The 15162-nt window shown below is 55.5% G+C and overlaps 1 protein-coding gene across 1 annotated transcript in view; it reads right to left on the reverse strand.

Moving 5' to 3' along the window:
• Window positions 1–15162, reverse strand: part of TCERG1L (transcription elongation regulator 1 like) — a 193003-nt gene that overhangs the window by 27886 nt on the left and 149955 nt on the right. The window contains exon 8 of the mRNA XM_047826214.1: window positions 13207–13276. Coding sequence (XP_047682170.1) covers window positions 13207–13276 — 70 coding nt within the window. The remainder of the gene's footprint in view (window positions 1–13206; window positions 13277–15162) is intronic.

The following is a 15162-nucleotide window of genomic DNA, read 5'->3' on the forward strand; positions in this document are numbered from 1 at the left end:
CTTCTGGATATTCATTAGCCTCTTCAAGCTTCATAGTCCTTGTCCTCAAAAGGGGAGGAACACAGAGGAAGAGGAGGAGAAGGAGGAGGGGAAGAAAACAGAGAAGAAGAAGAAGAAGGGGAAGAGGAAGAAGGAGAAGACAAGGGGGAAGAGGAGGAAGGGGAGAGGGAGGGGAGGGGGAGGAATGGGTGAGGGGAAGAGGAGACAAAAGAGAAGAAGGGGAAGGGGAAGGACAGGAAGAGAAAGAGGAGGAGGGCAGATCTACACTGTAGGGATGACACAGGAGGCGGAGCGTTTGTTGGGCATTAATGGTTTGATCTCAACAGACTTGTCTTTGAACTTGGACTTTCATCCAAACATGCTGTGTATTTTCAGACAAGCATCATCATTTTCCTTTTTTTTCACCTGTAAAATTGGAATTATAATAGTACTTGACTCTTAAGATCTGTTGTAAGAATTAAATGCAGTAATATGAATACCTGATATTTGTTGACATTCTGTGTGTAAAACCATATCCTCCTACTTTGCCTACATCACTTCATTCAATCCCAGTGCTACAGGGCGACATGGTTATCATCCTGACTCTACAGATGGGAAAACTGAGATGATGCCTGAAAAGTAGTTAGCACAATGGCTGCTCTATACATAGTGCTGATGCTGCTGCTGCTGCTGGTGATGATGATGATGGTGGTGATGATGGTGATGATGATGGTGATGATGATGGTGATGGTGATGATGGTGGTGGTGATGGTGGTGATGATGATGATGGTGGTGATGATGATGGTGGTGGTGATGGTGGTGGTGATGGTGGTAGTGATGATGATGGCGGTGGTGATGAGGATGGTGGTGATGGTGATGATGGTGATGATGAGGATGGTGGTGGTGATGGTGGTGATGATGATGATGGTGATGATGGTGATGATGGTGATGGTGATGACGATGGTGGTGGTGATGATGAGGACGGTGGTGGTGGTGATGTGGTGATGGCTATGATGAGGATGGTGCCACGTGATAGTGGTGGTAACAGTAATGATGATTCTTCACTTTCATCGTCTCTGGCAGCCTCTGACCACCCACACCAACCCTCCGAAGACTGGGATCCAGTCCTCTATGTGGCTGGATGAAGTCTCATCTTTTATTTAATAGAAGGGGAGAACTTGTTCTTTCTCCTGGCAAAGAAGGCTGGGAATTCATCATCAAAATACTGCCAGCCTGTAACTCTGGTGTTAGACACAATATGAAATTCTGCAGGAATCAAAGTCTCTGTGAACCTCTGCCTTGTGGGGCCTCAAACATTATGTTGTGTGGTTGTAACAAATAGTCTTCAGATGAGGCGAACTTTGAAAGATGCGCATTCTCTGGTCTTTAGCCCTGACACGGAGTGCGGTAGCGTGCCCCTGGCCACTGTCAGAAGACTGGCGCATCGATCAGGGTGGGCTCCAGGTCCCTTGACAGGGTGGGAGGGTGCAGGGGTGCCGGCTCTTCCAGCAACGCCCTTCGTATGCGGATGGTCGGGATTCAGCAGTGGCCTCGAGCAGGGCGCCTCTCCCGGATGAAACGCAGCCATGGGCAGGATCCTGGCTGCGGGGCCTCAGCACCGGTCCCGGGCAGGATGGAGTGAGGAGCCGTGGGAGCACAGGGATGTGGCTGTCCCTGCCTGCACACAGAGGTGAGGCTCAAGGCTGACAGGGACACAAGGTGCGCCCGGAGGAGCAGGACTCAGGCTCCAGGCCGGGCCTGGGACCTCGGGTTCTCAGCGCTGCCCTGCTCTGCCTGACTGACCGTGGACCCCCTGGCAAACCTCTGTGTGTCTCCTCGCCCGGCCCCACCTTCGGGCCCTGATGACACCTTCAGGGGGGTGTGGGCTGGGGACCAGCACAGGCACCCCGGCTCTGCCGAGGCCAACCCCTCCGTGGCGGGCTGACCACTCAGCCGTCCCCTTTCTGTGCACACAGTTACGATTTGCCAGTGACCAGCCAGGACCTCCTACCACACGATGCTCTGCTGGCCACGGCCTTCGGAGGGACCGAGGGGTGCCAGCTGCAGACTTACTTGTCAGCCTAAAGGCCATCTCTGCGCTCGAAGGCCAAGGTCCCCTCCGTGGAAAGCAGCGGCTGAAGGCTGTTTTCTGGCTCATGGCAGACGGCCCCATTCTGGGCTGCATAGAGCTCGGACCCCTGTCTCCAGAAATGGGTCGGTCTGGTTGTCAAAAGGGCAGGTTCTGAGTGGAGTCCCGCTTCACGACCCAGCTCCGTGAGGTGCCGTGCTGTCCTGGCTTCAGTGCTTGTCCTGGAGAAATCGGAACAAATTCCCAGCAGCTGGGGGTCCTCAAATGCCTTGGCGGATCCTGTGCGGTCTCATCTGGGAACACACAGGGCCTCAGCACCCAGGACCTGATCTCACACGATGGCAGCACAGGGGGCCCGCGGATGGGTCCCCGCTGTTCCTCGAGCAGGCGTTTCCTCCTTGCATGGGGCTGGTGGCCCGGTGCTGAATCCTGGGCACGCCCAGGCTTGCGGGGGGTGGGGGCGTCCTCGGCTTGGGGGACGTGGGCCGAGGCCCACGGAGGCTGCCGTGTCACTTGTATTGCAACAGTCACGACAGAACTTTGGGGAAGCACCGGAAGGAACGCATCAGCCCAATCCCACACACCTCGGGACACAAGACTCCTGGACATTTGAAGCTTTAAACCACAGGAAAACCTCCTGATGTGAAACAAGGCAAAGGCAGAGAAGTTCTCAGTGTCCCCAAATCCTCACGCTACAGCAGGCCGTCAGGACCGCGGAAGACAGCCCGCAGACGACGTCTTCACGAGTAGGGCGGAGGCTTCCCTGGGAACTCTCACTGTGGCGGGCACAGCCAGGCCCCAGGCACCAGCGGGCCCTCGGGTGTCAGCGACGGCCCCAGGAAGCAGGGAGGTGGCGGAGGCCCAGGGGGCCTGACGTGTCCCCGGGGCTGAGAGGCAGCCACGGGGCAGCGGCTGCCCGGAAGGGGTGGGGCCGGACCTGGAGGGGCTCCGGCTTCAGAGAAGCCAGCATGGTGGCCGGGCCTGCGAGCTAAGGGTCCCTCAGGTTAAAACCCGGGACAAGGACAAAGAGAAAATGGCGTGAACTTATCGGGATTACACAGAGACACCAAGGAAAGGGAAAGGAGGGTGAAAGTGGGGGGCACCGTGGACAGGCTCCAAACACAGGGGCACATCCCCGTGTCACGACGACGAGAGGGAGTGTTCCAGAGCCCGGTGACCAGGAATGCCGCCTCGGGCCATCTCCCCAGCACCCTCTCGTTTCACTCGAGCTGCAGAAAAATGTCGCCGTGCAACCCCACGTACAGGAGTAAGAGAACGATGATGCCCCTGCAGACAGAAGGAGCAAGGCCCGAAGTCAGCCAAGAATCTGATGAAAATAGTAACCAACCACTTGAAAATGAGCTACCTTTCCTTTCCTTTCTTTTTTTTTTTAAGTTTATTTATTTATTTTGAGACACAGACAGCACGTGTCGGGGAGGGGCAGAGAGAGAGGAAACAGAGAATCCCAACCAGCTCCCAAGCTGCCAGTGCAGAGTCCCACGCGGGGCTCGAACCACGAGCCGTGAGATTGTGACCTGAGCCGAAACCAAGAGTCGGATGTTCGACCAACTGAGCCACCCAGGTGCCCCGAAAATGAGCTCATTTTTCAAAGGCTGTGGTGGAGGTTATAAAATCACAGCCTATATCAGAGTAGATAATTCAGGGGGAAAAGGGCATGTTGTTGCCCCAAATAAAGATCTGAAAAGACAGCTGGATGACGCGGGAAATTACAAATTAAAGGGAAACAAATTAGAAATGAAGCATAAACCAGAAGGTGCACAAACACGCCTTAAGGTTAACAGATAAGAACGACAGGGAAAAACCTAAAGAAACCAGGAAAGGTACAAAGAGGGTGTGAAAGAAAGTGACATAGGAAGGCAAAGACCTACTTGTGTCCTTGGAGTGGCCAGTAAGGAGGCTCAAAGGATAAAATGGAACAAATTCTAAAAAAAACCCCACAAATTCAAGAAAATCTCCTCGTATTAAAAAGATGTTCACCTACATTTTGAAAAGGTACATCTCATGCCCGGGGCAGTCAAGCAACAGTCACCAAGACAGGGACAAGCGCTTTGTTGTTGTTGTTGTTGTTTTTAATTTTTATTTATTTTTGAGACAGAGAGAGAGAGAGAGAGACAGAGCATGAGCAGGGGAGGGGCAGAGAGAGAGGGAGACACAGAGCCCGAAGCAGGCTCTGGGCTCCGAGCTGTCAGCGCAGAGCCCCACGCGGGGCTCAAACTCACAGACCGAGAGATCAGGACCTGAGCGGAAGTCGGACGCTTAACCGACTGAGCCAGCCAGATGCCCCTCTTTATTTATTTTTGAGACAGAGAGAGAGACAGAGCATGAGCAGGGGAGAGGCAGAGAAAGGAGGAGACACAGAATCCGAAGCAGGCTCCGGGCTCTGAGCCGTCAGCACAAAGCCCGACGTGAGGCTCGAACTTACGAACCATGAGATCATGACCTGAGCCGAAGTCAGACACTTAACCGACTGAGCCACCCGGGCACCCCAACAAGCTCCTTGTTTTTTAAAGGACAGGACCCGTAACAGGGGGAAACACATCAACTGTTTAACTCTGGGAACTCATCGTGAGTTCATCGCCTTTGCAGGACACTACCAAGTCAGCACAAGGCTTTGACAATGAGCTTGGAAGGGGAAGAATCCAGCTTTTATCCTGTTTTCTATCTGGGTTATAACTTAAGGGAACCAAAAAGTTTATGAGGCCATTGCTCTTCGTAAAGTGTTCAATCCAGCAGGTGCAAATAAAGTGGGACGACTCACACACTGGTGTTTGACAACCCTTACGGAAATGACGGTCCTACACAAATCACCCGCTCACGTCACAAAAAGACAGGTGACCAGAGAGGCTGAGGCTCCTGGCGGAGGGAGCTCAGTGCTGCCATAAGGTTTTCTTACCAAACGTGGACCAGACCGGAGCTGGGGCGGCCTGTGTGTGTGGCTGCACGCACAGAAGCTCAGGGGCGGTGGAGCCCCTGGACGCGAGGACACGGATGCGGGACTTGGGTCGGGGGAAATGCTGATCCCTTTCAAAGCAAATGAAGAAAACCAACCTGGGGCAGGAGAGGAGAAAACCGCAGACTAAAACAGACTCAGGAAGGTGATCAGCAGGGTGTGGAAAGCAAACCTGACTCGGACGCTGGTGCGAAAACGAAGAGTAAGAGAAAAGAAAACCATCAAGGGAATCTGAACAACGTCCGGGCGGCGATTCGATCACATTAAGGAATCGTTGTTTGCTGCTTGTTTTCAGGCGTGACTACGGATAACTTCTAAAAACCTGGTATGTTAGTCCTGCGCCCTGAAATACGTCCAAACGGAATTTGTATGGGACCTGGGTTTGTTCCCAAATAGTCTGAGTGGGGGGCACAGACCAGACATGAGCTGCACTGGCCGTGACGTTACTGAGGCTGGGAACGTGGCCCCGGAGGGCGGATGTCCTGCTCTGCTTTCTATACTGAACTTTGCCCCGTTGAAAAGTTGAAGGACGAACTCAGGGCTGGGTCTGCTGAGTTGACCTCACCTGCGTTTTCCCTGCACACAGTCCTGCTCTCATGGCGGACCATCCTCTTGAGGCCGCACCTGCTCTGTGTCTGTCACCATAGAGGCAAACGCCGCCCTGCCGCTGCTCCAGCCACCTCCCCCTGCCTCCCGCCAGCTGAGCGTTCTTCGCGGTAGACGCGGTCGTCAGAGGGCGCAGAGCTGACCCATTACTTGTCCCAGGTCTGCAGCACGTACGTTCTTGCTCACGGGACACAAGAGAAAAAGCTGCCTCGGGCTGTCGCATGCATACACCTCCCGGGGTTAGGGAGGGAGCCCAAATTGTTGACAGCCAGTCTGGAGAAGAGGGAGGTGAGACGTGGGCCAGCACGTGGCGACGTCCCCTCTGTGTCCCCGCCGTGACACCGCCATCACGCCGCCGTAAGGGTCAAGTCGATTGGACGGAAGGGCTGCAGGAGACAGGCTCACTGTCGCAGCAGGCGCCCGGCTCCAGGCCGCACCCCCTTCCCCTCACTGGCCGTCGGGCGCGCCCCCACAACGACGTCTGCTGAGGCAGAAAACGCATTTCCCATTTCCCCTTCGAAGGGCTGCAGTGATTTCGGACATCCTAACTGCAATCGAGGCAACGCATGCAGGTTGCTGATGCTTGGTCGGTCGCTCGTTTGAGCGGCTTCTGGGGAGCAGCTGTAGCCGCGATGACCTCTCAGTAGGGACAGTCACCCTGGGTGTGCCACGGTCAGCGGGATGGAGAGGAGTCTGGGGATAGGAAACTCCCTGGATTCCGTTTAAGACGGAGAGTTTGAAAGTGGGAATTTTGAGGAAGAGGTGGAAATTGAAACTGTCTTCTCAAATCAAAGACCATCTCCAGGAGCGGTCCCGTCCTAAGCTCCCTTGGGAGCGGGTGGCAGAGGACACTGCACAGGGGTCCCGGGGAGGCCCCCGGGGCTCATCGTGGTGGAAGGAGAGAAGGCCAGCGTGAACCCAGACCCCACACGTCTCCTCGGGCTCCTCCGTCCTGGGTAAGCCTGTCAAAGTCCTGATTGTTTGAGACTCAGCTGACGCCTTGCCTCCCTGACCACCCAATGTCCGCGTGGCCTTGCAGGGACCCCCTGAATGCTTTCTCAGGGAAGGCAATGCAGACGGGCACAGCTCCGGTGTCGATGGCCCGTGTCACGCCCGCGCTGGGCCCTCCCTTCCTGGGCAGGGACTCAGATCAAACAACAGCTGTGGTTCTGTCATGCAGAGGCCCGAGGAGAAGCCAGATGCCCACGGAGGGACAGACCGGAATCGGTGACTGTGCCCGGCCCCAGTGCAGGGGCGGCAGGGGGTCCCCATGCCGAGGGGAGGGGGCTGCAGCTCAGCCGTGGTTATCGTACACCCGGCAGCTTCAGCACAGAGACACAGGATGGCAAGTTCCGGGATCAAGGGCTAGAGCGGGGAGTGCCGCCGACATGGTGGCACCAGGGACGGAGACATTTCTGCTGCAACCAACTGGCCCCGGGGTGCCCCAAGCCAAGGAGGAAATACGGTTGGTCCAGCGGTGCCGCGCTGCAGCGTCTGGGATGCTGGGTCTGTCTGGCATGGCCTTAACACTCCTGTCTTCCTGGGCTAGAGCTGCCAGAGACAGAAAACGACACCCAAGTGTTTGTGTGTCCCCGGGCCCCACACAGCAGGTGCGGTGGGCACCTGCTCGGCGCACGCCCGAAGGAGAGGGGGGAGAGCCAAGGACTGGTTATAATCTGGGAATGTGGCCACCTGTTTGTCCGTCCATCCGCTCTGTCTGTCTCTCCAGGAGCCATGGCCTTCCGTGGGAGGCCCCAGGCCTCCTATGCATGACCATTTGACAGACGTGGGCCTCATCCTGTCCCTGAAGTGTCCATCCCACCACAGAGATGGGGGCCATGGGAAGCTCCCAGATGGGGACAACCTGGAGGACACCGGGGGCCCGGGCACACAGTGCAGCGCATACAGCAGGTGCTTAGCATTTGACGGATGCACGGGCCAGAACCTAGCTTCTCTCTGCTGGCCTGCCTGTGGGCGGGTGCCACGTTGGACTTAGGAGGTCACGGCAGGCCGGGAAGGTCCCCAGGGTCTCCTGTGCACCCTGCATGTGGGTGTGCTCTCGACGGCATGAATGGACCCCTCGTGGAAGAAAATTCTCCAGCAGTCCCTCCCCCATGTGAGGGAAGACAGACTGATCATAGACATCACAGTTTTATCTCAGAGTTCAGGCACCTGCTGCAGCACTAGAGGTCCCCGGAGACCCCCGGCCAGCCCTCCCGCGCAAAGGTAAGTGATGGCAAACCAGAGTCCCAGGAAGGAAAGGTAGGCTGAGAGTTCTGACGAAGAGCCAGCGAGGGAACTTTGGGGGGGGTGAGGGCTCCGGTCGACTTGGCCTGGCCTCCTGCAGGCCGGATTTCAGATCTCTCCACGGGAGACCCTTGCGTGACGGGTGACGGCAGAAGTCTGCCTGTTCACCCCAGGGCAAGGGGCAGCGCCCACCGCGTCTGCGTGCAGCTGGCGTGCAACACGGGTCTCCTTACCAATGCTGGTATCTGGTCACCCCTTCAAAAACACAGAGGTTTATAATTCTTTTTGAAGAGCAAATAAATGGCAGGAATATGTGTGTTCCAGTTCAAAAAGACAGTGAAATCCCAGCACAACTGATCACTCCATCCCAAAGGCAGCTGTCACAAGGTAACCTGTGTGGGACGCTCTAGTGACCTGTGGCACAGGTTTCTATGCAGACCCCACTGATCAGCTGAGATCATGAATTATGTACCAAGAGTAGCAGAAGGGCGGTGGGCGTTAATCGTTTGTTTTCCACGCTCATCAAAGACCACAGAAAGACGACGCGCTGTCCTATCTTACGGAGTCTCCTGGAGAAGAACGTGAGACTCCCACCCTGACCCTGGAGTGCGGATCATTCTCGTTCTATCAGGGCCAATTAAAGATACAGTTTTATAGCAAGTTTATTTTTAAGCCCACCTATTTTCTAGCATTATCTGATGGCATTTCAAAGAGGCGATGCTCTCACTTTCTCAACAGCTAACCTCCGTGGGATTCGAGAGACCCGGTACATAGAAAGGAAAGAGCTTGGCTCCTGGTTGTGTCTGTGGCGTGATGCCCCCGCCGCTGCCCACACTTACTGATAATCGTTTGCCTGTGCGCCGGAGATCAGCGGCTTTCTGACTGCGGTAGGAGGGTTTCCTTCCACCTTCCACAGCTGGCTCTGTCTGGATACGGGCTTGACTGGGGAACAGTGTCAGGGGCAGTGTCTGCAACACCTCCACACTTTATATTAGGCTTGTCTTTTGGATGCTAATGTTTTTTTTCGTCCTAAATGGATTGTCCCAGCCCTGGATTGCCCCCAGGTGGGGTGTAGAACTCCAGGAAGACAGATCATAACCTCACGGCTCTGTGCGGGGCACCTCGGGATCATGTGTGGACACGGAGGATGGGGGTACCTCCTCAGGTGACCCCAAAGGTCCTTCAAGACCCAGCCTTGTCCAGAGGCCCTGCTTGGGGCGTGCCTTGGCCACGTTGGTTTGTCAAGAGAAAATATGCGGGGCGTACTTGGGGCAGACAGAAAAAGGACCGGGCACTTCCTGCCGATTCAATTAGGTCTCCAGCCCACGCCGCTCACGACCCCAAGAAAGCGCCCTACTGATGCGACTTTTTTATGGGATGAGGCCAACTTTACCCCTTCTACCCAAAGCCATCAACTGGGCATCCCCAAACTTACAAACTACAAAAGTTACAAACTTAGAAATAAGCAATACTCCAAGCCAAGAGATTTCTTTTGGTCACCCACAGGATAAAAAATCTGCGCCACAGCTGTGGGGCCAGTGGTAACTGAAGGAGCAAGGCCACCCTTTCGTGCTCCAGGAAGCCGTTAGTGAGGAGGAACCCCCAGCCCATCAACTGGTAAAATCAGGCACCGCTAAAAGCCACACGTTATCGTTGACAATTTCTTCTCTAATGCGTCTTGTGGATCATTTCATTCTGATGTTTAAACTATATGACTCACATTCGCTGGATCCTTGAGATAGTACCGTTCAATTACCTGACATAAATCCTAAGTTCTTAAAATAGACCGCACATGTGAAAAGCAGTCTGAACTTAGAGAAGACCACTCAACCAGAAACCGGCAAAACCCGTAGACACTGCACAAAACGGCAAAACAGGGAGACACAATCACTTTCCCACTTCCCAGTCCCGGGGGGGAAGATGCAGGGTCACATGTCATGGGCGCATCCCGTTAAGTAGTAAATAACAAGGCACTTGAAACTGCTCACCAGGTCATGTAAAATATTTTAGTAATTTGAAAGCTTGTCACTGGGACGTATTTCTCTTCCCAGGGAGTTTTGGGAAAAGTATCATCTAGACCTGAATTATTGGAACAATTGAGCTAATTCCATCTGTGGAAGAGTGTGCAAGATGTATACGAGTCGTGTCGGGGTTTGGAAGAAACGCAGGAGCAGAAAGCGACGTCCAGTGTTTCCTGAACATGGCGGCTGCTGAGTCACACGCCGTAGGAGGATTTGACACGCTTCTTGATGACGAAAAATTTCATTAGTTATACAATAAAGGTAGGTCAGAAGGGACTGATTTCAGCAGGTCCTCTGAAGGCTTGTTCTCTTAATATCTATGCCAGAATCCGCCAATTAAAAATACACAAACGCAGTCAGGAGCTCGAGAAAAGCCCGGACTCACTGACAATAACCTTCCCAAAGCCAGACACGGTGCACGGAGATGCCGGTGGTCTGGCAGCCCAGGGCGATTAGCTCTGAGCAAATGACACGCGGGTCAGGCTGTGGGGGGAGTTTGGAAAAACCGCACAGGAGTGAGCCTTCCAAACAGAACACGTGGTGTGTGTAAATGGCTCAGAGATGAATGACCAGGACGGGTGGAATATTCTAGAAGCCCAGTCCAGCTGCATTCACTACAGAGGAAGCACTTCCTGCCAGAGCTCAGCGGGAGAAAAGCGTGGCCAGGACAGGGACCCCCAGCCGGGGAAGGAGTCTGCAGGAGGAAACCGGGGCAGCAAGGCCCACAGCTTCTGGGTCTGTTCCAAAGCTGGTGCTCATTTGCGGAAATCATTCAGAGGAGTAAGACCAAAATTAATGTTCTGACGTTACTTGAATGCCAGCTGATCAGAATTCAAGGCCAGTCCCATGGGAACATGAGTGAAATGGGGCCACGTGTAGGCAGATGTCCCAGCTACTCTGGACCCCATCCAGCGTCTCCTCCAACCCGACTCCAACATCATCAAATGGTGGCTCCATGTGCATATTTCGGGTGCCTCGGGAAGCTCGTTTGGTTTTTCAGATCGTGGATACGTGTATGCAAAGACCAACAGAGACCGGCTTGGCTGATCCCCATGGTCTAAACATAAAAACAAAGACATGACACTCTACTCCCTTTCCTGGAGCCGTTGGCCCCGTGAAAGGCACATGGCCACAGGGAGCCTCTGGCCGTGCCGACCGGCAGCCCTGGTCCCCTTCGTCCCAGGGAGGAGCCTTCCCTGCACCCAGACAGCCCCCTGTCTTGGGGAGGACAGTGCTCACCATCCCCTGCAGTGTTTCTAGAAAGTTCTGTGCTGTCTGCTTGTGATCAGTTGAAATTACAACATACCTGGGCCCTGGCCAGCGAAATGATTTTTTAAGGGGCGCCTAATAGGGAGAGACCCGAAGGCATCGACATGAAAGGAATGGGGACCACACAGGGCTAACTCTGCAGGTCTGGGTCTCCAACCTCACTGGTCCGTCCTCAGTCCCAGAGAAGAGTCCCATCCCGACTGGGGGTCGGGTGTCAGGCGCCCGGTGCCCAGCGCTCGCTCTCCCTCCCTCCCTCCCCCTCCTTCCCTCCCTCTCTCCCACCTTCTTTTGCCAGGAAGCCACCCCTAAGGGCTGAAGAGGCTGGGATGGGCACAGGCTGAGACAAGATGGCATTTTCCTTCATCACCGTAAACAGGTGTCACTGCGGGAGTCTTACTTCTAAGGCACTTTTTTTTTTTTTTTTTGGTAGAAATAATATTGAGAGGGTATTTTTAAGACTGTACAACATAAGGCTAAAGAAGAATCAGGTGAAAGAAGGGCACCTGGCTGACTGTCAGTGGAACATGTGACTTTTGATCTCGGGCCCCATGTTAGGTGCAGAGATCACTTATAAAAGAAAATCTTTAAAATGTTAATGAAAAAAAAAGAAGAATTGGGCGGCATGAAAATGGTGACAGATAATGGTTTTCACCAAAACACACAGATCAGTGATGTGAGGTCTACCTTCCTCAGATATACAGACGATGATTTTTCTTTGCCACTAGAGTGATCACACTTTCCGTTGTGATGCTATTAAAAAACCACCAGTTTTCACAAGTTGGCTTTGGAGTCTTAGCCAGCACCTTCCCCTTGTCTCCCTCGCCCTCACAGCCCCGATGGCAGGCTGGAGCCCGCCCACCCGGCCGTCTGCCTCCCTTGTCCACACGACGAAGCTCTTCTTTGCACTGTTTCCGCGTCCAGAGACTCGTCTGAAACGCTTTCCTTTCAGAATGACTTCAAACGTGAGGCTCTTTTCTGCGTGAGCAGGGTGGGGGCTGGGCTCTGTCTGCAGCACCTGCCTCCTCCGTGCTCGGGTTCTAGGGCACACTGTGTAAGGAGAACGTACCCACGGTGCTCACCCTCCGGGGGCACGCTGATCCCTGCCGCCGGCCGAGGCCATCCCGTGAGAGGCGGGACGAGGGGGCGGCTGGTGCGTGGCCGGGAGCACCCACTGGGCCACGATGAGGGCCGGGCTCTGGCAGGACGTGGGCACCCCCTGAGCTCAGGAAGCGGCCCGTGACTCACGCTTCACGGGTGGCCTTTTATATCCCCCTCCTTCTCTGCCACGGGCGGGTGCCGGACAACACGGCCACGCCTTCTGCCCGCTTCCTAGGGGCTTAGACACACGGACCCGGGCTTCACCCCTGACGTGGGGGTCAGAAGGAAAGGAGCCACGGAACCGGCCCAGCAGGAGGGGCTGCAGGGGTAGCAGTCAGAGGAGGGTCCCGCACCTGCGTGTGCTGCCCGCACCACAGCCACAGGGTGACGGGCACAGAGAGCTGTGTATTCGCTAGTGTGACCACAGTCACACGCCCCCCCCCCCCCCCCCCGTCACCTCATGCTGTCATCGGGAGCTTCTGCAATCTCGCGCAGGTGGGGAATCTGAGGTCAGGGTGGAATTATTTTGCCCAGGTCACAAAGCAAGAGGCGCCCACCTCCTGCCCCAGACCTGCCTGACCCGCAAAACGGTGTCCTCTCCTCCCCCCACACCTGGCGCCTTCCATCCACACCTTCAGGGCTCCGGGTGCCAGGCCAGGGCTGAGCACGTGGGCACCAGGGAGGGCCAGTGCGGGCCCGACGCTGGCCAGTGTCCAAGGTGCCTGGAGCCCTCCCGGGCACCTGCCTGCCGAGGCACAGGGCACCCGGAGCAGTCACTGAGGAGGAACCTGGGACCTCCTGTTGCCTGTCCACTGGTTACACCTCTTCATTGCTCACACGGCAGGGCCAGAATGATCCCTTTTCTTCCTACACCCCCCAATTACCCACTAAGGAGAGACGCAGAAGCAAAAGGCATCGTCACCTACCGGTTCCTCTTGGTTCTCATGTTTCGGTCTTCCCTGCCATCCTCAGACCTCGACCCATCGCTGTGGTCGGCTGGAAGAAAACCAAGTTAACAAGATTGCCGGTCAGCGCCCATCACCCTGGCAAAGCCCGGGCAGCCCCCACTTCCAAGCGGAGTCAGCTGGAGGGTCAGGAAACATATTTCCCACAAAGACTGATATCAAATCCTGGAACCAACCTTCCCTTGGTACTCGCTCTATGTTCCAGCAGAATACAGATCTGATTCTCTTTCGTGCGGAGAAGGCATCTCTAGCTGCCGCCCGTGTGTAGAGGCTGCTAGATCGTCCAGAGAAGCCAGAGGCTGGAGACTGGGAGGTGGGCATCACCCAACCCCCACCCCCCTGCCCCGCCGGCACCTTGGGACTCAGGCCCTGGATAAGCCCTTCTGTGTCACGTGCCCCTGCAGGTTCTCACAAGTGACCCGAGAGACCTGGTCCCCCCTCTGTCCACTGCAGTGAATCACCCCACTTTTTTTTTAATATTTTATTTATTTTTGATAGAGAGAGACAGAGCACAAGTGGGAGAGGGGCAGAGAGAGAAGGAGACACAGAATGTGAAGCAGGCTCCAGGCTTAACCGACTGAGCCAGCCAGGTGCCCCTCTTTATTTTTGAGATAGAGAGAGAGAGAGACAGAGCGTGAGCAGGGGAGGGGCAGAGAGAGAAGGAGACACAGAATCCGAAGCAGGCTCCAGGCTCCGAGCTGTCAGCCTAGAGCCCGACGCGGGGCACGAACTCACAAACTTCGGCGAGATCGTGACCTGAGCCGAAGTCAGACGCTTAACCGACTGAGCCACCCAGGCGCTCCGTGAATCACCCCACTTCTGCACACGGCATGTACCTCACTACTGGCCACGCAGCTTCTTCAAAAACCCAAATTGATTTTGAAGACAGGCCCCCTATTTCCATCCTGAGGAGGCTGGCCTTGTAAATATCTGATGAGCTTTTGGAATGAAAAAGTAAAAAGGTGCTTCGGCATTTCTTATTTGTCTCCAAAAGGGAAAGAGGAAAAATGAGTATCAGGATGCTTCCAGAGCATTATTATTTCAGTCCTGACAGATGAATGATTTCCAAACGCTCCCTGGCGTTACAACTGATTTCTGCCCTGCTTCTCATTCTGTGTCCATCATGCACAGGAGACCACTTTCTCGTGTCCGCGTCCCGTGTGGGCAGAGGTGCAGGGGGCTGGGCTCCGTGGAGCATCCCCGGTCTCCGCGTCCCCCAGCCCACCTGGCTGCCTGAACTCCGCCCTTCCTGGGGAGGCTCTGCCACGAGAACGGGGCCACGAAGGATGCGCTGTTTGGAATCCCAGCGAAGCCTCCGCCCCCCACCTTTTCATAGGCTTCTTTCTATGTTCAGTGTGGGGCTGCCTGCAGGAGGAGAGAGTCAGGTTCTGGAAGCTCCCGGCTGCCCCAGCCCAGCCGTCGTCCTGGTTGGGGTTCCTCCCACGCACAGCCACCCACGCCAAGCTGCGTGCACTACACTACGCCATCACGGGACCAGTGGGCGCTTGCCAAGAACCTTCTGGAAGCACCTTCTGGAAGAGGCTCGCCCAGGAAGGAGACGTTACAGACACGGACATTGTCCAAATGAAGATGGGGAGCGGGGCTCCCTGTGGGACAGTGGGGAGGGGTGGTCCGGGACCTCAGCCCTGGCAGCCTCAAGCGGCACCTGGGGAGCCCTCGCGCAGGGAGCCTCCTGCGCTGGTGACGCTTGGGGCTGGACATGCTGCAGGTTGCTTAGCACATGCCTGTCGCAGGGGGGACAGGTCCCAGGTGCGACAGCCAGAAATGTCTCTAGAAACTGCCAAACACCCCCTAGGGAAGAGAAGCCCCCTCCTGGTTGAGAACCAGGTCTAGAGACGAGAGCATTTGTGACACCAGCTGATATGGGGAGGACTCACCGTCTTCACGCTTCCACAC

This window comes from Prionailurus viverrinus, chromosome D2 (assembly GCF_022837055.1).
Source record: "Prionailurus viverrinus isolate Anna chromosome D2, UM_Priviv_1.0, whole genome shotgun sequence".
NCBI classification, from domain to species: Eukaryota; Metazoa; Chordata; class Mammalia; order Carnivora; family Felidae; genus Prionailurus; species Prionailurus viverrinus.